At 41.4% G+C, this 25,752-nt stretch overlaps 1 protein-coding gene across 1 annotated transcript; it reads left to right on the top strand.

Moving 5' to 3' along the window:
* The first annotated feature begins 955 nt into the window (after positions 1 to 955).
* On the top strand, positions 956 to 25,083 carry ALG6 (ALG6 alpha-1,3-glucosyltransferase). The gene is made up of 15 exons (XM_074908062.1): positions 956 to 1,039; positions 4,118 to 4,229; positions 7,758 to 7,842; positions 11,226 to 11,315; positions 12,259 to 12,347; positions 14,634 to 14,716; positions 15,391 to 15,455; positions 17,730 to 17,915; positions 18,411 to 18,546; positions 20,620 to 20,705; positions 21,353 to 21,437; positions 22,526 to 22,596; positions 23,370 to 23,438; positions 23,538 to 23,736; positions 24,603 to 25,083. The coding sequence occupies exons 1-15, from the start codon at positions 956 to 958 to the stop codon at positions 24,798 to 24,800; spliced, it is 1,638 nt and encodes a 545-aa protein (XP_074764163.1). The 3' UTR covers positions 24,801 to 25,083.
* The last annotated feature ends 669 nt before the right edge of the window (positions 25,084 to 25,752 follow it).

Genomic DNA, 25,752 nt, shown 5'->3' with positions numbered 1-25,752 from the left:
CCAACAGCCCCTTCTGCACAGAAATCCTTCCTCAGAGCCAGCCTGACCCTGCCCTGGGCAGCTTGAGGCCATTCCCTCGGGGCCTGGCGCTGGGGCCTTGGCTCCAGAGACTCATCCCCCCTCTCTGCCCCCTCCTGGCAGGGAGTTGCAGAGGGCCAGGAGGTCTCCCCTCAGCCTCCTCTTCTCCAGACTGAACCCCCCCAGTTCCCCCAGCCGCTCCCCAGCAGACCTGTGCTCCAGACCCTGCCCCAGCTCCGTTGCCCTGGCAAACGCTATGTACTCTGTCGAGACCTTAAAGAGAAGCACAGAGGGTAAAAATCAAAGATTGAAAATGGATCCTATGGTGCCCACGATCTTCATGCTGGTTCCTAGGCACTGTCTTCCAGACATAAAGGCTGAGGGGCCGATTCCCAGCTACCTGGTGCCGTTAAAGCACAAGTCTTCCAGCTGCTTATTTCCTCCTGCAAAAACAAACACACACACACACACACTTGGGTTCGTGGCTTGAATGAAAAAACCAGTCTTCCCACGTGCCAAGACCACACTTTTCACCAGTAATACCCACTGGCGCGTTTTCCCACGTCCCCTAACTGCTGCAATCGAGACGCAAGAGCGACTGAAGGCATACAGCGTGCGGGCAGTTAAAAAATGAACGATCACGCCCATCTGACGGCACCAGCCGGGGTAAAACCGCGCCTGGGCGGGCTGGCCAGCGCGGTTTAGGCCCGTGCGCGGGATTAGCGCCGCTGCCGCGTCTCCTGAGGTAAAGCCGCGCGGCGAACCGCCATCCCCAGAGTCCCCGACCCCCCCCGAGGTGCCCCAGGGGCCGGCGGCCCGCCCCTACCCCCGCTCCCCGCCCGCCATCTCCCCGCGGAGCGGCCCGCCGGCCCTCCCGCCGCGGGCGGAGCTGCGCAGGCGCGGACACGCCCACTCCCCGCCCCTCCCTTCGCCGCGCATGCGCGCTGCGCCGCCTGGCGGGCGCGCGCGGCGGCCGGAAGCCGCTCCGCGGGCGGAAGCGCGTGCGCGGCGGCCGGGCCCAGTAAGGAGCCGCGGGCTCGCGCCGGGGCGGCGGGAAGGGCCGAGGCGGGAAGGGGAGGGCGGGCGGCGGCGGCGGTTCCCTCAGGGCTCGGCCGCCCCGCTCCCGATGCCGCACCGCTCCCGATGCCGCACCCCGGGGCTGTGCGTGCGCGGGGCGGGGGGACCGCGCCTCCCCTCCGCCGGTTCCCCGCGGTGCGGGCAGGCAGTTGGCGGGAGGGAAGGGGAGCGGCTGAGGGGAAGGGGTCGCCCGGAGCGAGCTGAGGGCGGGCGCGGTGCCCGGGGTGAGGGCAGCTGGGCGGGGGTAGCCGGGAGGCCCGAGGGCGAGTCCCCTCGCATCCTGCTCCGAGGAGGCTGGGGAGAGCGGGGGGGGGTGAGCGAGGAGGTGAGATAAATAAACGTCTTGTGGCGGAGTCGGGCAGTAGTAGGCTTGTAGAGCGGGTGTTACTTCACAAATGCAATCCTTAATTTAGTACTTGCATTTTTGAGGAAGGAAAGGATGCTGTTGAGCTGTGTGCCGACGTCTCTTTTCAAACAACGAATTCTATTAAAGAGTCGCTGCATCAGGGACCGAGTTCTGTGCGTTTCCCTCTGGCGAGGAGTGGGTGGTTTGTATCGGTGCTGTTTATCTGAATCTTCATAGTAGGCAGCATGCTAGGGTAGTGGTTTTCCAGAGCTTTGATTTGCACCTGATGTTTATAGGTGGCATCTGGCTTCAGAGATCCTCTAGTGTTGCTCATCCGGAGGCAGAAGGTAAAAAGTTTGAGACTGACCAAATCAGCTTTATTATCCCCTGGAAAGCTGTATTTGTTTAACCTTGTTACTCATGGGATAACAAAAATTAGACATCTGTGCTTTAGAATCTAATAAAAGCATGGCTTTTGTTTCAGGAGGTATGGGATAATTATTAAAGATGAAAAAGAAGTAGGAAGGAATATCTAAAGAACTGCCTTTGAGAGGAGTTGAAGAAGAAACTCGGTACCCCAGAAAAATGACAGTTACTCCAAACATAGGGAATGGCAGAAGTTAATGAGGAACAGATGGAGTCTGTAGGTGAGACTGGCATTATGTAGGAATTAAGAAGGTATAATTAATAATTGTTCTAAATGGAGATAGAAAGGAAGGGCAGGTGTGAGTGTTTTATAGAAGGGAAAGGCCAGGCTTGTGACACTTGATTTTGGAAGGTTTATAGGACTCTGGCCTTACTGGAGGTGAGTTTAGGAAGCACAAGAGTTCACTTAGGGTTAAACGATCTACAGAGTCGACCGCAGTGTCTTTTCTTTAGCTAAATGTGCCTATCCTGTGGTTTAGGCACAGGTGTGGCATTGAAAGCATGCAAATATCAGTGTTCACGGTTCTACCTATAGATGGTGATCTACTGCTGTCACAGATTTATATTGTTAAAGTAACTTTTTCTTTTCCCTTGGTTGTGTGGTGGTGTTGGGTCATACCTTTCTGTAAATAGTAAATAAATATGGATTTAGTTTGAGCTGAATAACCTAAAAGTACCTTAGACTAAACCAGCAGCTCTGTGCTGCTGCTCTGTGGGATATTTTTTGTTGCCTTTTTCTGTGGCAGTGGCAAGTATATTGAACTCACTTAAATTGGTTGGTGCCTTTTCTGCAAGGAAAATCTCCGGCAGATGTACCCAGGCTCGTCCACTCTTGTGTAATGTTTCAGTTGCTGACTGTGGAGGGAATGGTGCTCCTGCTGCTGATTTGGCAAAAAAACAGTCTTTGGATTTACTGCTGTCTCTCACTGTCAAGATTGGAGTAGTTTCTCCAGTTTTTTCCTAACTCAGGCTGAAATATTTTTGATCCTCTGCGTCAAAGTTTGCATATTCCATAGTGGGTTTTTGCATAGGGCAACATCATTATTTTCCTGCTTCTCGATTTCTGAGTTTGTGGCCTTTGATTTGACAGATCTAGCAATGTTTTTCTTACCGTTACTGGATCCTTAGTGTGGGCAAGCAAGCTTGGTGGGAGGTCAGTGCTCCTGCCTTTTTGGGTAGAGGAATGGGGCAGACCTCCTGAGCCTGGCAGGTTCCATCGGGTGTATCCTCTGGGGAGAGGTAGCTGATGGATAGCGTGCCTGTGCTTGGGAAGGGAGAGGTAGAATTTCAAGCCCCTTTTTGAATGTCGGGGAGACTGAAGTAAAGTTCAGATCACAGATCAGGGATTTTTTCATCATTAATGCCAGATGTTTGCATTCCTAGGTCGGCGGTATGCATTTAATTTTTTTGATTATGTACTGGCTCGTGACTGTATTCCTGTGGAATTAGTTAGAACACATGATAGTTTATGATGGGCTCTGTGCTTTTAGAATGGCTGCAGGAGAACAGACAATACCCGAGCCAGCATAAGACCTGTCAGTACATAGTTAACTTTTAAGTCGGTTTTGAGTATGTTTAAATTAACAGAGAAACCTATGCCAGATCTGTATTTTACATAACTTGGCTGTGGTGATGTTAATTGAGAAAATAAGTGACATTAACTTAATACCGGGACGCTCACTTTATAAAACCATATGCTTGTTAGCTTTTTTTTGCTACTAAGTTATTAATCTAGGTATTTTTATAGACTTCCTTGAAGAGGTTTTTCTGGTTCAGTGGCAAATATTAGTTTGTGAGCTACTTGGCATGAGTATTTTGACTAGCACTATAATCTTTACTGGTCTCTCGTAGAATTTTCTCGTGTGGCTTACAGGTAAAACATGCTACGTCTTTGTATAACAAATGGTGTGGAGCTTATTAAGGTGATGCTTAAGTATGTACGTGTAGTGTGGACCTGGTGAATCCTCTTAAGTGGTTTGAAACCTTTTACCCTTCATGCTGTTATTTTTATCTATTTTGTCAGATGCCTTTTCAGCTCAGAAGTGGGAGAAGTGGCTTCTGGGCAGCTTTTGACTAAATGGTTAGAAATTCTCCAGTACTGAAACGCGGTCTTGGTTGCAGCTTCCAGACACAAACTAGTAACAGAATGCTGCTGGGTGGGGAAAGAACCCAGGACTCAATAGTGCCATTAAATGCCTAAGGAACAAACCCACGGACAGTGTTGTAGCAATGTTTATGGTGTTTTTTCAGGTACCTTTTGGCTTGTTACAAAGACCAGCTATGGAGAAGTGGAGCTTAATGACAATTACTGTTTTACTGGCACTTACTGTACGCTGGGCTGTGTCGCTTGGTTCTTACTCAGGTAATACACATTCACAGTCTGTAAAACAACCCCACGAAGGTGAATTACGGAGCTTGTGGTAAATTAAAATAAACTTGCATGTAAAACCAGAAATAGGAAGCAGTGTGTTATTTCAAGTACTGTCGTATTTTAGTGCCTCTCTGTTTCCCTAAGGTTTGTATAATCTTGTTCTTATTGTTCTGGAATGTGCGATGATTAACGTCAAGCCGCTTGGAACAAAATGCTGAAAAAAACCCAATTTTTTTTTTGGGGGGGTGGGTGGGAGGGTGATGGTCAGTAATGTTTTAAGAGGAGCCAAAGAACTGCTGGCTGTTCACCCCATGCCTTTGTTGTTTCAGTAGCTGCAGAATATTATTGCAGGCCAATTGTTTAATCTTGTCCTTTGAGTTCAATAACAGAAGTAGCCTTAATTTGTATTTGGTTAAACTGTACTGGTGATAAAGATGATGGTGTAGAGTGACATGGAGTGAGCGATTACACTCTGCCTTGTAGCTATACTTCCTTAAGATTGTTTACAGCATGAACTAGAGCTATATGTTTTTTAAAAGATGGGTTTTTCTTCTCCCCATCTCATAATGCTTGCAAAGAACTATCAAGTTCTTTTTCCAAAGCTCTCAGTCCATTCCTACACTTAGCATAAGCTTGCACAAAGCTGGCTCTCTGCAATTATTTTTTTTTTTTTTATAAACTGAGCCATTACTTCCAATCCCCATCAGCTAAAAGAATCACAAGCTCAGTCAGATTCAACTCTGGATTTCTGTTAAGGCAGTTGGGAGCCTCAGCCCCTGAGTAGCTGGAGCTGTTCAGTAGTATTCTAGTGATGTTAAGTAACTCCTAGGTTTTATTTGCTTGAAGGAATTTGCTTGAAGATAAGTTGCATGCATACCTTCTTGCACAGTTGTTTTATTTTGAGTTTGCTTTCTGAAAATACCATTATGAGAGATCTTTTCTGTGAGTAACTGAGGCTCTCGTTTACCCATCTGTAGGCAGAAAAACAAACACTCTTGTCTTCTGCCACACAATACTAAATTTCTCTTGCACTGCAAGTTATTTACAATTACACTGCTAACTAGATTTTTCTAAGGTTGATTTAATTTCAAACCAATCAAGAGTCTGAAAGAGAGTCTTAAAGTAACGCCTGAACTAAAATAACAATTTTAAAATCTTGTTTCCTACACAATGATTGTATGACTCCTTTCAGAGTAGGAAAAGCTGAGTCCGATCCAATCCAGCAAATTATTAAAGCATGTGCTTAAGTTTGAGCATTGGCTGGCTGAAAAAAAGCAAACCTGAATGTTAGAAAAGAGCTGTCAAATGCCTAAGTACACTGGATTGTTTTTTACTTTTTGACTTCCTTCAGATGTCATAAACCTTTAACGACAGGAGCAAGAAAAAGAGTTGGACAGGGTAATGTTTAAACTGCCGTGGTCCTGTTTTGCTTTCACTGCTGTTCAGTGCAATAAAGTTGAGCGAAAGATAGGAAGTAGATGTCTTTCTCTGAAGCAGGCTCTGGTAGAAATGCTGGTTCGGCATGCTCTGAAGCCACACGGGGTGTGGATGGGGGTTAATTCTGCCCTCATTTACTGTATAGTCTGGGGTTGCTCTATTGTTTCCATCCTGTTGCTTGCCATCTAGCATGCTTTTAGATCTGCCTCTGGAGTTAGGGCCACGGTGGTGAGAAAGCAAATAATAGCTGGTTTTGAAAGGTTATCATTTACCATGACTTTAGATTAGTTGGTCTTGGAGAATTATTGAGGAAGCATTTGGCTTCATAGATTAATGCATAATTTTTTTTAATGCATTGCCAAACTCCTGCTAAATGAGTAGAAGATAACTACCCGTGTTGAAAGGCAGCTTCAGACCCTTAAAAATGTCTGTTTCGATGTAACAATAAAACTGAATAAGACCACGCTAAATTTAAAGTGTTTGTGACCCTTTAAAATAATTTTTATTCTGAATTCTGTTTGGCTCTATACTTGATACATGCTGTAGATGGAAGCTAAATATGCATTCTCAAACTGATGTGTGATCTGACTGTATTTGGCTTTTAGTAATTGAACCTTTGGATTAAGATCTTGATCATTCTGAAGCCAATTAATTTTTTGAACAGGGGAGAAGCTGCAGTAAAATGTATGTGTGTGAATATACACACAAATACACACACTCTAAAATTTGGATAACGCCTATTTTTGTTTTTTGGTACTCCTATGACAGGTTCTTTCTTCCACTAGATTTATAGCTACAGAGTGGACACTGGTAAGACTCCTGTTATCCAGTGACCTTGCTTATTTGGGAAACTTTTAGTTGAATTTGTCATATAGTGGAGATAATCTACTCTCTTTACTATCCAGGAATAAATTAGTGGAGATAATCTGTTCTCTCCACAACCCAGGAATAAATAGCACATATCTGAGCTTGTGTGATTCCCACAAACATAGATCGTGTGAAAAAATATAGATGGCTTTCCTATATTTTAAAGAAACTGTTAAATCTCTGTCTGTCTGGTGTCAATATTTTACTGGAAGTACTATCAGTCCAGTTTCTGTTCTCAATAAGCACAGGCTAATAGAAGTAAGTAAACTCTGTGATAAAGGTGCTTAATATACTGCCATGACCGGAGTTAGGCTTATGTTGGGGGAATTGTTTATGAGTAGACATCTGAAGCACTTGCATTGATAAAGCCTTTTTCCATGGGGGAAAAAAAAATCTTAAGTTTCCTGAGAGACTAATGCATGAAAAGTGTCCTTTAACATAATTCACTTAGCAGAACTGCTGTGTAACAATCACTCTGCTGAAAATGTGTGAGAGAATTCCTCTTAACCAAAATGGAGCTGGTATTATTTAGAAAGCTTTGTAGATTGTAAGAAAAATGTCTTCTAAACCTATTCTGTGTACTGAATGTCCTGATCCTGCCTCTGAAGAATCATGGGGGAAGAGACAGATGCAGTGTTCTTGCTAGTGTTGCAACACAGGCAGCAGAGGAAAGGGAGAGGAACTGGGGGACTTGCAGCAGGTCTTAATTCTAAGTAAATTTAAAAATAAGGCTGGTTGTTACTTTTAATAGCAAAGTACCATGACGTGGCTGAAAGACAAGTGAAAACACTGTCAATTATTATATACTAAGGAAGCTATACTATATACTAATACTGTACTTTTTTGTTCACACAAAATCAGTACAAGATGTTCATTATGTACATTTTCTTATTTCAAAGAAGGTGCCACATTTTTCATCTACACTTGGAAGTGATTTTTTTTTTTTTGTCAGATGAGGAAGCAATTCTTCACAGTGGAATATCTTGATAAATGCTTATCACAGAAATATCCAGAAAGCCAAAAGAACATAACTTTTTTTTTTCCTCCCCCTCCCTGTTAGATTGCATAGCAGATGAGGTCTTTATCTTGTTCTCAAATTTCACAGAGGAGTAGAGAATAAAATTAGTAACATAATAATATGCAAATACATATATGGAGGAAGAGCAATCCGCATAAACCAAATAAATTCCTAAATACTCTGTCATCTCTTTTTAGGTGCAGGAAAGCCACCGATGTATGGAGACTACGAAGCTCAGAGACACTGGCAAGAAGTTACTTACAATTTGCCCATCAGGCAGTGGTACGTAGTACTATTGTAGTTTGGGTTACAAAGGGGTAAATGTAACAAAACTTTGGTTCGTATCTTACTTTAATATACCTTTAAGTTTGAGATCTCTGCAATGCCTTCTACTGTTCTCTGAACTGTTCTAAAACCCCTTTTGTAGTAATGTCATATCACCCTGTTCTTAGACTGAGGTACCATTTTCTTCAGAAGAAGGCAAGTGAACTTTGACTTGCTAGCTATGAGCTTGTATAACAACATTATCTGACTGGTAGGTCTCTCTGTTGTGAAGCTTCAGCTTTGTTTTGAATTGACTGGAAAGATCAAGAAGCAATTTTTTTTAGCAGGCTTATATAAGAGATCAGAGAAGCTTGTTTTCCTGGTTTAGAAGAAAATCTGTTCAGCTTCCTGAGTTGCCGTTCTCTAATGCACAAAAACTTTCATGATTATCAGCACTGAAAAACCCAAATGAACTCTGCTCGTTTCCCCTCAGCTAAAAGGCAGGGACATGCCAGTAAATGCAGAGACTCGAGTTCTTGTGCTGGAGGCACTGGTTGTTTTTCATACCTGTGAGTTCATTGTTCACACCATGTTCTTAATACAGATTTTAAAATGTGGGTGTCTGGAGTCTAGATGTAAGCATAGTGAACTTTATTTGTACAGCTCACTTAAAACAGCAGGAAAATTGTCCTAAAGATTTTATTTTTACATTATTCCTAATATTCCTTAGAGCTTTCATGGAACAGTAAAAATTATTTAGTCTGTGTATATGCTACAAGACAAATTGGAAAATACTGGTGCTCAAGGTCATTTTTCCAACAGGGCTAGTGGCATTCTCTTTGTCTGGTATAATTTTTTCCTTGGCTGTCTGTTGGGGAACAGACTGATATGACGGAATAGAATATTAATTCAGTTGTATTTTTGTAAATATGTGTGGGGCCAGTTCTGAAAGTGCGGAACTCTGCAGATTATATTGTGACTTCAGATCATCCTGTTGTATCTAAATCATAATTTCTACATGTTTCTGGGATATCTAAACCCCTCGATGTGCCAGAGTTGGGATAATGGAGAGCTGACTTAATAACAGAGTTGGCAGCTTTGATCCACTCTGCTACGCGGAACTATATGTACTTAAAATTAAGAGTTATAGCAGTCATTATTTCTAGGCATTCCCAGGGGCCAGATGAAACTATATTGCAGGCTGGGTTTAGCTTATGGGCTGCCAGTTGGGCATTTCAGTCTTGTTGTATTTGCTCTTCATTTTATTTATAACAGAAGTTTTTTGGATTGGGTCTGCTTTGGGAATTGAATCGCTAATACGGCAAAGTCGTATTCAGTCTTGGGCATTTGGAAAAGAACGTTTTGGCTGACATGTAAAGGATTGCACTCTAGAATGCTAAGCTGTTTTTCCCTCCTGTCTGATAGAAATACATGGTGTGAAAAGACATTATGCTCCAGTATGTAAAAATAGTCTTCAAATTTGAACTTGAGATTCCAATCCCTTCTAGTACTATTATTTGTTTAGTACTTAGAAAAGCTGTTTATGCAGCAAGCACGTGTTCTTCTGTGAATTTGTCTAGGTAAATATAGAGAGCAGCTCTCTCATGAGGACACAGTCCTGTAAGGCCTCTTGATCTTTTCACGGACTTAATTGTCATGTTTACAGTTAAACAGGCATGTGTAGGCAATATAGCTGTATGTTCCGTGCTTGTTTTCTTTGATCCAAAGCAAAGATGTATTTAAAAAAAAATGCTGCACTAAACCACAGTATGGTTCGTACTTGGTTTCCTTGTGTGAAATTTCTCTGAGCCAGAGGCCAGAATTTAAATATTTTTTATATTATTCTTTAGAGTCTTGACATTATTTATTAAAGGCTACTTTAAGAACATTCTTATTGTACTGCTAATTAAAACTGTGAAGGGTTTTTTTCCTTAATATTTCTGGGTATAGAGGTTGGGTTTTGCGTTGAAACGATGAGTTTATGAAAGGTAAAATTAAAAAAAAAAAAACCAAAACCGGGAAGTTTACTACTGAGTTGCGGACTGTTACAGTCTGCATGAAGAATCTGAACTGTCTTGGCATGAGCAGTCTTGAATCGTAGCATAAGAAGCAGAGATGCAACTCAAAAGAAACGTGATTTATCATCAGTTCGTAAGATACTTCAGGCAGCTCATAAAGAATTCAGGAAATATCATTTACTATAATAAATGTCAAATATCGACTGCATTTGGAGGGAGGAGCTGGAAAAGCCAAGAGCTTGCCCCTTGGCAGTTAGGGTAGACGAGTCAGTCTGTTTTACTGTGAGATATGAAGGGTCTGATGCCTTATTTTTCGAACTTCTGTTTTCCTTGGTTCAGACCTTCTGTTTCTCATTTGGAAGAGGTCACTTAATTAGCCGTCCATAGAAGCACCGACACGGTGCAATTACAAATGGGAAAATCCTTTTCCTTTCTCCCATGTGGTCCACTCAAGTTCTGAGGTAGAACCTGATTGAGGTTCGTGACCTTGTGTTGGTTATTCAGGACGTGTTACTCTGATACCTTGGTGTTGCCTTCAAAGGAACTTTTTAGCCCCTGGATTCCTACATTCGTGCTGACAGAATTTCCTAGGTGGACCTGTGGTGACGTATATTTTTTTCCAGACCTATACTTGTCTGTGTATATCTTTATGCCACCCTCTTCTGTTCAGTTGTTTTTCAGCAGTATAACTCCAACAGATGGTTGTTCAGAATTTTCACATGAGGGTCTGTTGAGCAGAAGCCGTTCACAACTTGCTACATTACAGGCTAAAAGAGTAGCAGATAAAGTTTAACTATTCAGAAGTCACTGTCACATATTAAATGTGCTGTCAGAATCCAGAAAAAAAGGGAATCTAGGATTAATATAAGGAAAAATCACTAGTGAATTCCATTTCTTTTGACGTTTCCTTTTACCTGCATTGGGTTTATTTCCCTTTTGGAAAATTGATTGCTGTCTTCTGAAATAATTGACATGCATGGAAAGTGGAGGTTTGGTTTGTAGATGGAGGTGAGGACCTGCAAAGCCTACCACATAAATCTAGAGCTCCAGTACGTTTGGTTTTGTGCAGGCTTTGTCTTAGTCTCTGCATTTTTGTCAAATCCTGTTTACGTCCTGCTCCAGGTAAGTAAGCTTTAGCAGCTCTTTTAAAATCAGTTTTGCAAACGCAGGTAGCTGTACTCTGAATCACTTTTGCCTTTGTTTTGTTGCCTGAGATTTTTTTTTGTGTGAAGTAAAATAAAGCAGATATAAAAGCTGCTAACTTCTATATTAGATTTTAAATACTTTGATAAAAACATTCAGTTTAATATTCAGCCTTTTCCTTGGGCTGAAACGAAGCTGGAAATGTAGATCCTTCTTTAAATTTAATTTTTTTTTTTTTAGGTACTTCAATACAAGTGATAACAACCTATTGTACTGGGGCCTTGATTATCCACCTCTTACTGCCTATCACAGTTTTGTGTGTGCTTACATGTAAGTTTGTTATTTTAAGTGGTTCTGTGGAGAATACAAAACACCCAATTCACCTCTCTACCTCTTTTTTTTTTTTTTTTTTTTTTTTTTATTTCTTTCCTAAGGAGAGAAACTAGTAGCTAAAAACTGCCCATCTGGGCACCTGATGAAATGAAAAATATTGTTTGCTACTTTAGAGCTAGGGAAATAGATTTTACATGTATCCCTATTGCTTAAAATTAATACTGTCTTTTTAGTGTCTTTTAATTATTGGAAGGGGGAACTGAAAGATTACATTCTTCTTTTTACCATGTCTGTAAATTTTAGCAGATTTAGGTGTGACTTAGACATTTAGCTTTCCATGGAAGCCGCTGCTGGATCAGTGATGCACGGAGAAGAGGGCTGTCGGAATTGGGTGCATCACATGGGAAAGCTCTCGTGTAGTGAGAGCCCAAGTGACATTTGATGACTGGATATCATGTAAATAGAATTCTGTTATTGGAATACTTTTTCCACAAGGGCTTTACTGCTGTTGGAATGAGACTTATGGAATAAGAATGTAGGTTAAAGTGCACAGGCACAGTTATGTGGGGCATCTATGTGAACTGTAAATGGTTTATATTTAATACTTAAGTATGAAAGGTATTTACAATTGTTTTTTTAAAAGTCAGTGGAACTAGAGTGAAAGTGGTTATCTTGTCCTAATAAATACTGTATTCCATTTGTGCTGTTTTTCAAAGTTTTGCTTTTTTAAATTGTGAAACAGGAGCTAAAGCCTGTGGTGTAAACTGATCTAGTGATGAGGAAAATCTTTCATTGATCACTATTGCTCTTTGAAATATTTCTTCTCATTCATCTTCATTCTTGGAGTATGCTCCTGTGCATGTCATCTTTATTGCTGAAAGGAGTGTAAAGGGAAATGAGAACTGTCTACATTTTGATGTGTCTGTACTTTGTTTTACAGTGCAAAGTTAATAAATCCTGATTGGATTGCTCTGCACACATCTCGGGGGTATGAGAGTCAGCCACATAAGTTATTTATGCGTACAACAGGTAGGAAAACTATATTTCCTTAGGATGATCATACAGATTTGTCTCACCAATTTAGCATGTTTAATATCATGCAGCTTCTCTCTCTTCACCAGTTTATCCTCAGTTCTTTGACTTGGGTGGCTTTGCAGGTCCATTTATGAACGAAACTCCTGTGTTCTTTTCTCTTCTGCTGTCATGTGTGAAGCTGATAAATATAAAATATACAAACAAATTTTCAACCCATCAACCCAACTGATTCTATAAAAACTCTAAACCAAAGCTATATTTTTTGTTGTAACGTAGACCCATTTTTAAATTTTGAAAATAATATTGTTGTTTTCCCTTCCATTCTGATAAATAAGCTTTTCATTTTCAGCTTAACTTGTTTTTTATTGCAAAATAATTTTACACGTAGTCTGGCATTCACTGACTTAACAGCTTCGTGAGGTCTTGGAGATCTGTATTATGAGCCATATACCTTATCTGAAAGGGAGAAATATTTAGTATTTTCAAAGATGTCACTTTTCTTTCAAATGCTCACCACTTTCTAGGGATAAACTTCTGTTAACAAAAAAGTAGACATGTATTTTACCACTTTTATCCGAAATTTCCCTTTCCTGCAGTCATTCTTCTGACCATTCGATTATTTTGAACTGCTTCTACAAAGAAAAGGATAAAACAAGTGCAGAAAGATTTTTCTAGGTAATTCAGTAGCTGTATCAGTAGGACAGCAAACAACATGGCCAATGAGCTCTCGTTCTCTAAGCATAATGGCAGATGCCATATTATCCTGTTGTTGTTTTCATTTTAAATCTGTTTTTTGCTTTGCATAACGCTAGGGTTCCACAGAACGCTTTCTGATTGCAACAGCAGAATTTGTTGCTCATCAATAGCTTTTCTGTACTTCACAAACCTCTCAGTCTGGTCTCTAGTAATTGATTGAATTGGAAAAAAATAAAAATCACTAGAACTTAATTACCCTTGAAATGATCTTTATTAATTTTGAAATCAACTCACTTGACAAACCACTGATGGATCTAGGAGAGCTGATAAATGCTTTTTAACAGTAGCCCTTAGAAGAATGCATTAAAATAATTCAGAATGGTCAATGTAAGCTGTTGGTATTACACCCTTATTTTAAGTGTCTGTGTATTTGTTTTGCTAACAACTTGGGTATATTTGTTTAATTGTGGCTTAAGCCTGCAAAACAATTCCTCACTGAGTAACTGGTGTCTTTAAACATTTTCTTCCAAAGAAGTATAAGCAAAGAATACTTTCCCTCTTGGAATAATTGCACTTTTTCTAAAACCAGCTTATAGAAATAAGCTGAGATTTTTCTCAGACTCTCAAAAAAACCCACTGCAGAAGAATTCACCTGGTGGTTTAAGCATGAGCAAGAGTTGACATAATTCGAGGCAGGTGAACCTGCTGGCTCTGTTTTCTTGTCAACCCTCTTACATACGTTTGCTGTAGGCAGATGATCAAAGCCAAAACCCTACTTTTAGTCTATTTATCCACATCACTAGTAATTCACACAGATACACTGGAGATTGTTATAATCCAGAGCTTCTTAATTATTTGTGTCTCCAGACTATCTGTTCCATCAAACAACTTGCCTGGATCTAGTCGTAGTTGATTTCTTTGGAGAATTAAGAATGCCTTCTCTCATTCCGGCATGTGAGGAACTAGAGTGTGCTCCCTTATTGACTGAGGCTGTGCCAGAAGCCAAAACAGCTGAACACATGGAAGCAACAGCTTTTGGGCATCAGAAATGATAGCGTTGGAAACATTAACAAGATCAAATTCTGTAGACCTATTTCTTTTTGTCCTTTGAAGTGCAGCTACCCAGTTTATTCTAATGCAGAACTTTCAGGCATTTTAATGTTTATTTGTCTATATTCTTCCCTTGTCTTTCCCAAAATGATTGGGAAAAAAAAAGTAGCTTTGGTGTAACTGCCAAACTTGAGCTATCTTTTAAAACAATGATGTAATGGCATGTAAGACAGTAGAAAATCAGATTCAACTGAAACTATAGGCACATGACTTCTGAACTTTAGTTGATTGAATGACTAAAGTGAAGTTTTCGGGGAGGGCACAAAAGGTAGGCAGCTAGTCTCACTCCAACACGGTGTAGTTGTTATCATCTGAGGTTTTTTTACACCAAATACAACCAAAGATGTGGAGCATTAAGTTAAAACTGTAAGCGGAGTCAAAGATTACAATCCAGATGAAAATACACAACTGGAATAGCGTTAAGGTGAGGTATATGGGAGGATTCTAATGTAAAAATTAATCTTTATTTTTCAGTGTTTGTTGCTGATTTGCTGGTTTATATTCCTGCAGTTATTGTATATTGTTTTTCCTTGAAAGAAACATCTACTAAAAAAAAGGCAAGTATCTGGTGTGTGTGTGTAAATTAGAAACCAAAGAAAACGTCCTGTTAAAACCGGGTAGAAATGTAACAGTGTGAGAGTTAATTAGCATACAGAACACTGTGATGGCTTCAATTGACGTAAAACTGATGACAGTGAAAAAGATAAAAGCCATTAATTTATCTTATAGCAATTATTTTAATGCTTTCAATAACAATAACAGGATGCTCTGAAGTTTAGTAGCCATGAACTCCTGAGTTATATTCTTCCTGAATTTATTACTTGGGTAGTAAAAACAAGATTTGTGCTGTGCCATGGGGGAATCTGGGAACTACTTTGTCTTGCACAATCCTTGTGGTAGAACCAATACATTTTGGAATAGTAAGTCTTCAGATTTTTGGAGTTGTTCCAAGGTTTAGGATGGGTGTGGGTGATCTTTGAGCGAGTGGGTTGGCAAAGGGCAGGCAGGTCTCCATTCAATATTTTCTTATTTATGGAAAATCTTTATCCTTTTTTATTCTTCAAAATATCACTGAGAGAAGATTACTTGAGGAGAGTAAGATTCCTACATACAGGATGCACCATGGAGGGGCAAATTTTTGTACTGGAGAAGTAGTTCAAATACCTATGTCTAATGTCTCACTTAGAAATAATTATTTTTCCCTCTCTTTTTTTTTGATCCTTCTTTCCAGGTTTCCAGTGCTCTTTGCATACTGCTTTATCCAGGCCTCATTCTTATTGACCACGGACACTTCCAGTATCCTTGTTCTGCAGTGAAATGAGTTTCCATTTAATGAAATAACACTGTTCTTTAGCACTTGTCTTTAGCTGGGCAGGAGGTTACTTTTGTATACAAGGTCATCTGAGGGGCTTCTGCCGACCCCAAAGCAGAGAGATTAAAGAAAACTGCAAGTCTGAAATATATTGGAGATAAATAGTTGATATTGGGACAAATCAATCCAAATGTGAATAACATTCTTTCTGTGCCTTAAGCTCCTATTTCTGTCAGTCACTTTATTGCAGAGAACATCAAGGGTACAATGACAGTGAAAAAAAGATGGCTTGTGCTCCTGTGACTTGTGTTTGGAGAGAGAATCACCTTAAATCTTCTTGAGATGGCAGAGGACTGTGTCAAGTGTGGTTGTATAAAATGTTCAGTTCTATAAAATGTCCCATTTTGTCTTGCCTTGTCCTCACAATTACTCGCGACTGGATTCACTCAGTGCCCACCCACTGCAGCCAGTACGAGTTAGGCCCTCAGAGCTAACTAGTCAATATTGGTGGCAGACACCTTTACAGGTGGGTCTTTTTAAATAAGATTTCTGGTTTTATATTTGTTTTGCTCATCAACAAGCAAGTGCTGTTAGTTGACTGTGCTGCTCAGTGCTGTTGAGCCAGAGGGACATAATTCTGGAGTTGTGATAAATTTAGATATTTAAACATTCTAAGGAGATGTTGGATCTTGGCATCTGCTACTAAATCAAGTTTTGACAATCAAATAGTTTACTAATTTGTGGGTTTCTTCCAAGAGAGTGCATGGTGAACTTGGAAAGCAGATGTTGAAGGAAAAAAAAATTCACAATGCTGTTGAATATTTGAGTTATGGTTCAGGAATTCTGAAATTCAATTTTGGGCCCAACTCTTTAAGCATGTATATCCTCTGGAGACATCACTTAAAAGAATGGGGATGGGAATGAACACAGCTCATCTTAGGTGAGAGAAGCTGGTGGTCAGGAGGAGGGACAGGGTTACAATTGTCTAATATGTAAAAGGTCTACAAGGAGGAAGGCAAGAATGTGGGTCTGGTGTTGATAGTGCAAAAAGTAACGGCCTTAAGTTACCATAGGGAATATATATATATTTTTTTTTAATACATGGAAAGAAATCTTTTGAACCTTACAGTGAAATGCTGGAATAGATTATCTATGGATGTTGTGGAATCTGCAGCATCGAGCTCTTTAAGAAAAGGTTCAGCAGACCTCACGTCAGGGTGAGGTAGGTGTAGCAGACGCTGTGTCCAAGCAGGCAGATGTGCTGTGTGGCCTCCGGGGTCTGTTCCAGCCCTGGGACTCTGGCCTGAATAACTTTGCTGCCTGCAACCAGCTCCCAGGGAGTCAATAGATTTACTTAACCTTAACGGTTGCTACACGTCTCTGCAAGATCAAAGGTTTTTGGTATAACAGTTTGTTGATGGGCAGTTGATGAGATCTCAAGAGTACCTGGGGATTTTGAGTGGGAAATTTGGGCTGAAAACAAGCTAGACAATCTGAATGTGTTGTTACAGCTATTTATAATGACAAAGAGAAAACAAAATACTGTGACATTTCTGACCGTATGTCTTACTGGTTTCTCTCATTGTAAAAGACAAAGGTAATATTTTGTTGCAATTTAATAGTAAGTATAGTTATTCTCTTCAAACTCTACTGAGCTTGGGAGCCTATTCTCAAAGTCATAAGGAAGTAACGTTTGCTTTTAGTAACTATTATTCATTGTTTGAACAGTATTAGCAGCTGAGGAAGCTGGTCATGGATGAGTGTGCGCTGTGAGTATCATAGAATCACAAAAACCTCAGGAGTCCTTGAACTAAATAATAAATAATTTAAATACCGACGTATTTGAGTATTCTGCACATATCTTTTGGGAGCTGTGAGGGGAGACTCTTGAAAGCTTTATCCTTAATCATGAAAATAACAAGGAAAAAATGTTCACCCTGATGTATCTTAGAGTACTGTCACTGAAAGCTTGATTGACTGAATATACATTATGTGTATAATTAACACGCACACGTTATTTGTCCTCATGTTTGCCTGTGCAAGCTTTTGAATCAAGCCTTGGAAATAAAAAAAATTACACTTTAAATAGAAGTAAAATGATTTCTGTCTGTGAACAACATAGTCACAACTGGCGATGTGTTTCTAAGATGAACTTGGAAAAACTTATTTTGCACGCTATTTTACGCTTGTCCCTTGAGGCATTCATGACTGACTTCCAGTACTGAGATGCAGACCTTGTCCTTGACGTAAAAAACCATATACAACTCAGTGAGCCTTGGCTTGGCCTTGTGGGGCGTGCTTTATTTGTCTTATGACTGGGACCTTTTGGGGTCAGCGGCGTTCTGCTTGGCCTTAAATTATAAGCAAATGGAACTCTACCATTCTCTGCCCTTTTTTTGCTATTTACTTGGGAAGTGCTTCAAGAAGGGACTGAAAGGAAAGGGGTAAGTGACTCTAAATGGTTTTATCTTCCTCAAGCATGCACCCAGGCAGCCTGGCACTGAGAATGTGGTTCTCCTTATTTGCACGTGGGCATTTCTGAATTAATTTCTAGCGGGAGATACTTTCCTGGCTGTAATGTGTTCATCTCCTGCCCAATGAACGCTTCTGGTTGAGACCTACGTTACGTATTTCCACGGAACGGGTATCAGAATCTGTTAAGATGTCCTTTCTTAGCACTCTTCGTTCCATAAGCTAAATCAAATATGGGCTGTGGTGGGCACCCTGGTTAGGTTGACAACAGTGGCTCTGTGGTTCTCATGGAGTTGTTCTCACTAATCTGGGGATGATTTTGATAGTACTGGTAGCTCTTTTTGTTTAGATTTGTTACCTTCACTTTCTCTTTTTTGTAAAAGAATGTTTATGCTACAAACGAATAACTTTTTGTTACCAGTAGCTGGATTTCTCTTTTCTGACGTAAGCTTTTCTCTTGATTGCAGATTAGTATTGTTAACTAAAATAGCCGGGACAGTGGTGGTTTCCTTTGCTGTCTGCTGGCTCCCGTTCTGTACCGACATGGAACAAATCATGCAAGTACTCAGAAGACTCTTTCCCATTGACCGAGGCTTGTTTGAGGCATGCATGTTTTCTTCTCCCCCACCCCGCTGTAAATGTTCTGTATTCTTAGATCCCTTGAGAAACCTTCATCGTGACCTTTAGGGATTTCATGTGGGAGACACACCACAGAACTAGTAATTTGAGATGGCTTCTTCAGCACTCGTTTCTTGCCAGTTATTTAATCCAGTATTTAACCCCAGCTCAGCTGGCATCTTCCAGGATATTATACGAGTAGACCACACTTATCCCATCATCAAACTCATACTTCAATCCATACATTTTTCCATTGAAATAGATTCCATCATAATTGACAGTGTCAGAAGATGTAACCTTAAAAGTTAACAGCTTCAGTCTCTGCCTTTGGTTCTGCTCATCTTTTTTTTCAACGGGATTCATTATTTAAAAAAAAAAAAAAGCGTTTTGGGTGCAGCCTAGAACTTCCTTTTTAACACACCTTGTATTTTCAGTGCAAGTTTCCACAATATTTTCTAAAAGTTTTAGGCTGGTTCTGCTTTTATTTTCCTCAGGCCATCGACATTTGCATCCTACAAGGTGCTGAGCAGCCTTAATCCAGTAGAGCAATTACTCCTTTACCTAAGGCCACAGGAGTCTTGCTGATAAAAGAAAGAGTACTCATTTCCCAAGTAACAGTGAGTTATTGCTGTTTTGCTTAATTAGGGCAGGAGTCTAATATTACACTTCTAAAAGCAGATTCCCTGCTTCCAAGTTTAAACAATAAAATGAAGCTTTGAATTTCCAGGTTTTGATGTCCGATGGATTTAAGCAAATGCTTACGTAGTTTAATTCATCTTAAATTTTCTTTTAATCTTCTCTAGATGTGAATAATATCACAACTGGCTTTTTTTTTTTCTTCAAAAGTTAATGCTGATGTACCAAAGGTAGCATTTTATTTTGGGAGTGGTACAGAAGTGTTCTCTGTGTATTCTCTGCTAGTTTGTTGAAAAAAAAAAAATCACAGCCCCTCCAGAAAAGACACACCACCCCTCTACACTCCTCCCAAAAACCCCACAATGACCTATTCCTTGAGAATTATCTGGAATTTATAAATAAATAGTTTTGATTACCACACCTCTTATTCAATACCAAGTGTAAAAATAAAATCTGTAAATGACAATAACTAGTGAGTCTGAAAGAGCTTAAGGATTTTTTGTCTAATATTAGCCCAAATATTTTCTGAGTCGATCAGGGGAGTGACTTGCTGGATGCTAATCTAGATAAAATGAGAAATTGTCCACGTAAGCAATGCGCAGTAAATTTATACTGGGGAGCGTGTAACAGGTTCTTTGACTTGGTTCCCATTTACAGCAGCAGTAACAAATGCTGATGGTTGTAAAATCGTATTGGCTATTAAGTAGGCGTCCCGTGTGTTGGCTGGTGCTGCCAAGCCCTCTGTTGGCTTGGAATCCCCAGCAGATTTGAAGTGCATATTCCGTCTTGCTGGTGAGCATATGAGGAAGATGGCTCAGTTGTTGGTGCTAGTAGCTTTCTTGCTGTTATGTCTACACAGCTGTGATTCAAGCAGCTGTTTAGGGATGAGTTTCACGAGCATGATAGCTGTAGTTACAAATTTAATTTTGAAAGTGATCCTAGCACAACTGCTAATGTCTTTAGACTCCTTGATTTATTAGAGGTTAACTCTGTCATTGCTAGCAAGCAGTAGGCACAGCTAAATACATTCAGGTATGTAATGAAATGTGATGGTACACACAACATCTTCACATTTGAAAAAAAGATTCATATATGCCAGCGTTTAGTCATGGATGGGTAGTTTCTGAGCCTTATTCTCTCAAAATGTGTGATCTCATGAGTTAAGGAGTTGTCTCTTGTGCTGATGAACTAGTTCTCAGTTACTTTAGAACATGTTTTAATTGAGTCTCTTGAAACTTGCCATTTTTAAAGATCAGAATAGCTTAAAGTACATCTAAGAATATGATGGATGTCTACATGCGTCTTTTTGCAGTATCGTGGTAGAAACCCAACTATCCCCCACCTCTCAAGCCCCATTCTTGTCACAAACATCAGTTTAAATGAGTGTCATTATCACTAATTATCCTTTTTTCCCCCTTCCAGGATAAAGTGGCCAATATTTGGTGCAGTCTAAGTGTCCTTATAAAGATAAAGAATATCATATCACCTCAAACTCAACTAAAACTCAGGTAAGACAAAACTGAAATGCTTTAGGTAATTTTCTGATCTGCATTATTTTTGGCAAAATGCTTATTTTTTTGTCAAAGAATTACAAGAATTGGTGTTTAAAATATTGAAAAAATGTTTTCTTCCCTATACTGTACTCTTCTCCCAAGTGATGAGGGTTTCCCTGAGTCCTGTTAGGAATAGTTGAAGATGTCCCTGCTTGTTGCAGGGGATTTGGACTAGACGACCTAGTTCCAACCCAAATCATTCTGTGATTCTAATATTTACAACTGGAATATTTCCTGCTGGTTTGTATAGTGATTTAGAGTACTCTGTTGGTTAAAACTGAGTTAAAATTTGCACGCTTGCCTCTTCAGAGTATTACCTCTTAAGTCTGAGTTCACAGTTCTGTTTTTTGACTAAGTGAAGAATTCAAGTCTAGGTCTACAGAGTCTGAAAAATTAATGGCAATGGTTCATTCCTTTTTCAAAAGCACTTATGCCAGTGAAGACCATTCAGTGCTCTTCTCTTGTGATTGAGTCTTGAGTGATTTTTGTACTTCTGAAAACGACACTTGAATTCCTAACTTACGTAATCACTTTTGAAAACTATGTGATATCATGGATGTAGTTACTCATGCATTAAAACTTCTTCTTATAAAATTCTTTAGTTTTGCTGTAACATTCCTGAGCCTGCTTCCTACTTGTATAAAACTAACTGTCCAGCCTTCTCTCCGAGGATTTAAATTCGCTTTGGTAAGTGTGTGTCTTTAACTGCTCCTTGTTTTATACCCACCACTGAGCGCTGGTTCTACTCGTAGTGGCAGCAACGTGCAGCACCGCGTGGTCTGTTAAATGTCGCCCTGTCTCTGCTGAAGAGGTTGGCTAGAACACGTGTCCAGGGGGCTCTGACCTGTCTTTTAAATCCTTTTTTTCTTAGCCTCAATCCTTTTTATTTAATCCTGTATTTTTCTTATCCCCCCTGAAGAGTCTTAAGATTCTGTACACGTTAAAACCTCATACAGAGTTGGAGTTTCTCCTCTTTTTGTTTAGCTTGTGAAGTGCTGGTTTTTCTTACTGCATTGGCTGCAAAATTCAATAAAAAAGTCCCAAGACAGACATCGCTGGCTCGTTAGCAGTTTGAAAAGAAAATGATATGATTTTCCCAAATGTTTGCCTTTTCTTAGTCATATCGTATCATTGAATTTAAGCACATTAACATGACTTATATGCAAAAATCAGTTTTCCTTGAAATCAAAATTAGATGGAGCTGGTCCTAAGGTGTCAGGAGTTACAAGATAAAATTAAAAACAGAAATTATGTGAGTACTGTTTGAGAGTTTATCACATCGCTGCCTAAAACTAACATTTATCCTTTCTAAGAATTAGTTTATGTTTTACAGTGTGGGTTTTTGTTTGGTGGGGAAAAAAAATAAAATTGTTGCCTTTTGGTGTATTGGCTTCATGATGATGAGCAAAATCTTATGTCAGAAAGGTGGGTAGTTCTCACCATGAGGGAGCTTTGCTGGTGCTTAAGTGTGTGAATGTTGGCCTTGGTGGGGATGCTCTTGTCTATAATTAACCAGGAGCGAGGGCTCTTTACGTGAAGGGTTTTCTGAATAATTTGGGGTAAACTCTCAAAGAACGTATGTGTTAGTGTGTGTAGGTGGTCACAGAAGCAGCTCTGTGTGCTTGTAAATGGCACTGGAGTAAATTAGCAGTTAATTAGAAAAATCAGACCATTTAGCTCATACCTTCCTGTAAAGTCTGTGCCAGCAGAGAAACTCAAACAGCACTTTGATTGCAGTCGCACAGACTAATGCACCTCTGGTTTCCTTTCCTAAGGTTAGCTGTGCATTGTCATTTTTCCTGTTCTCCTTTCAAGTACACGAAAAATCTATTCTTCTAGTGTCAGTGTAAGTAAATTATTTTTCTGTGGATGTATTTTGACCTTTTCCTCATCTCGTTATTGCATGCTGCTTTCTCACACGTATATCTGATTTCAAAAACTACACATTTGTTTTTCTGACCAACTGGTAAATGAAAGCACACGTGTACAGCGGGCTGGTCTCTCCCTTCACTCCTCTCTCCGGGCCAGCGTTCCTGCTGCGCTGGGTGTAGCTGCCTGCCCGGGCTGGTTAGGGTGATGCTGCCATAGACAGCAGAGGCACAGCTGGGCCTGCCCAGCAAGGCTGGAGCACGGGCACTGGTTGAACTGGGCGGTTGATACCTCGCTAACAGCAACTGTCAAGGGCCCCCCTCTCCCTCTGCCATTGTTCCTCCCTGCCCCAAGGAGTTGGAGGCAGCAGCTTTGCTCTTCTACCTGGACGTGAGTAATGTTTGACAAAGGAACATTTGGAGAGGTTAATACTTAACAGTTATTAAGCTTAACCTCTTAAGAGGCCTGGTGGGGAGGCCAGGGTGGTGGTTGGAGTCTCTGGGTCGCTCTGCAGGCGGTTGTCTAGTCGTTGCCACACAGGTGCTCCTCGGAGCCACACGAGCCTGCCTGCTGCAGCCCCCCCGCGGGGCAGCGCGTTGGGGTTCAGTGGGGCGCAGTGGGGGGCCGGGATGGGGCACTGTCTCTTCTGGATTTTCTGGAGAGCTCTGCCCTGCATCCACATCGAAGGCTGAGGACGACGTGCTCTCCCTTTGGTGCTCCCATAGCTGGTTTTCCTCTTTTTCATTCTAGACCAGTCTGCTTAATCATAAACGAAATCCCTTTTATGGCTACGTGGTTTTTACTTGTATCAACCTTCAGGTGAGTTGGGCACTATTAATGTTATTTAAAAACTGTGTTTTTCCCCAGTTCCAGCAAATATAAATGTATTCTTTTTCCTCTTCAATTCTGTTTGAACAGCATGTTGCCCCTTCTGCTGAAGGACGGCCTGCTGCTGGCCTACGCCGTGACCACACTGGCGTTCCTCTTGGTCTGTGCCACTTCCTTTTCCATCTTTGAGAAGACCTCGGCGGAGGACCTGCAGCTCAAACCGTTTTCCCTTTCCCTCAAGGGATACGTTTCTTGGTTTAAGTCGTTTCCAAAGATTGTCAGGTGTCTGGTAAGCAATTTTAATTCCTTTAACTCTTAGTTGCAGCTCCTCGTGCTACTGAAGCACTCATGTAAACCAGTTTTGTGTCCATAACTGCACGTAAAGCCCTGACCAGGGAAAGCTGTGCTCTCTCAGTGTGGAGGTGTGCTAAAATTTTTTTTTTCTGCAATGTCATCTATGTGTAGATTGAAGAATACAGAGCACCCAAGAAATCATAGAATTGTCTAGGTTGGAAAAGACCTTGAAGATCATCCAGTCCAACCATTAACCTAACATTGACTGTTCCCAACTGCCCCAGATCCCTCAGCGCTGGCTCAGCCCGACTCTTCAACCCCTCCAGGGATCCCGGGGACTCCCCCCTGCCCTGGGCAGCCCATTCCAACGCCCAACAGCCCCTTCTGCACAGAAATCCTTCCTCAGAGCCAGCCTGACCCTGCCCTGGGCAGCTTGAGGCCATTCCCTCGGGGCCTGGCGCTGGGGCCTTGGCTCCAAAGACTCATCCCCCCTCTCTGCCCCCTCCTGGCAGGGAGTTGCAGAGGGCCAGGAGGTCTCCCCTCAGCCTCCTCTTCTCCAGACTGAACCCCCCCAGTTCCCCCAGCCGCTCCCCAGCAGACCTGTGCTCCAGACCCTGCCCCAGCTCCGTTGCCCTTCTCTGGCCACGCTCGAGTCATTCAATGGCCTTTTTGGGGTGAGGGGCCCAAAACTGAACCCACTCAGCGAGGGGCGGCCTCCCCAGTGCCGAGCCCAGGGCTCAGATCCCTTCCCTGTCCCTGCTGGCCACGCCAGTGCTGACACAAGCCAGGGATAAAAGGAACAGCTTACTTGTTCGAGCTGTTAAACCACCATCAGCTAATACATCGTTCCTTACCTTACAGTTTCTTCTTTCCGTAACCCTGATGGGTGTCCTCTCTCTGATGAGTGCTGCCGTGCATCCTCCCCAGCGGTTACCGGATTTATTCCCTCTATCTGTGTCTGTTATTTCTTGCTTACACTTTTTATTATTTTTGGTGTATTTTAATGTTGTTATACTCTGGGACTCAAAGAATAGTAGAAGTCAGAGGAAAATCAGTTAATCATTGGTGAAGCTCAAGGACTAAACTGTGAAAGGACAAGAGTATTTCAGTGAGTGGTGTCTGGCGTTGCAAGTAAAGCTGTTTGTGATGTAACACAATTCCTGTAACCTAATGAAAATCGGGAAACATGTTACGCATATTTCAACACAATCACAGACTTTTAAAGGGGAAGTAAGTACGTTGAAGAGCACTCGGAGATGTGATTTGGTGTGTTTTCTTCAGAAGTGTAATGCTTTTGTTACCATTTGTAAACTTAAAATACCTAATAAAGGACCAAATTTTGAATTAATGCTAAACTACCCCAGGTGTATTAGCCAAACATTGCTTAATGCCAAACTTTTGTTGGCGTTAACGTGTGCCCGTTTCCCAGCTGAAAAAGCCTAAGGGAGGTCGTGTGGGTTCACTAGAAACTCTGGACTGGGAGCTGGTAAGTCGTGTTGAATTGTTTTAGGACATAAAGTATCTCGTGCGCTCAGAGCGTCCCTCCAGGCCCTCTCCCGTTGCCATCCCTGAGGCGGAGCACGTGGTTCTGTGGCTGATGTAGGGGAGAAAACTCAACGTTCCAGCAGCTCCACACGCTGAGCCCCGGCCCCGACCTGGGCTCTGCGCCTCCTTCAGCTCACCCCCAGGCTTTTGCTTTTCCTGTACCCCGTGTTATTTTCCACAGCCTCAGCCTAGCGCCGGGCGCAGGAGGAGAGGCTGGGACGTTGGGAGAGGGGAAGGTCCTCGCAGAGCAGTGGGCTGGAGGACTGGAGCACGTTCCTTCCCTCCGTGCAGGTCAGTGTTTATGCTTTGGTTTCAATGCTGTCATAGCCTGATGACTCTCAGCAACTGTTTTGAACAGGATTGAAAAAAACAAAAGATCTTGGTTCTACTGAAATAAAAGCTGAGGTACTGCAGTGCAGTTGGAAAGCAGGTATTGGGCTCTTCGGGGAGGGAAAAAACCCACCAA

The sequence above is a fragment of the Athene noctua genome, chromosome 5 (assembly GCF_965140245.1).
Source record: "Athene noctua chromosome 5, bAthNoc1.hap1.1, whole genome shotgun sequence".
Taxonomy (NCBI): domain Eukaryota; kingdom Metazoa; phylum Chordata; class Aves; order Strigiformes; family Strigidae; genus Athene; species Athene noctua.
This window is presented reverse-complemented; position numbering and strand designations above follow the sequence as displayed.

Bases quoted from the DNA above. Each gene is read 5' to 3' on its own strand.
- ALG6 (XM_074908062.1), top strand. From the start codon at position 956: ATGCGCGCTGCGCCGCCTGGCGGGCGCGCGCGGCGGCCGGAAGCCGCT. The intron at 1,040-4,117 runs GTAAGGAGCCGC...GTGTTTTTTCAG, and splicing joins GTGCGCGGCGGCCGGGCCCA to GTACCTTTTGGCTTGTTACA. The intron at 7,843-11,225 runs GTACGTAGTACT...TTTTTTTTTTAG, and splicing joins AATTTGCCCATCAGGCAGTG to GTACTTCAATACAAGTGATA.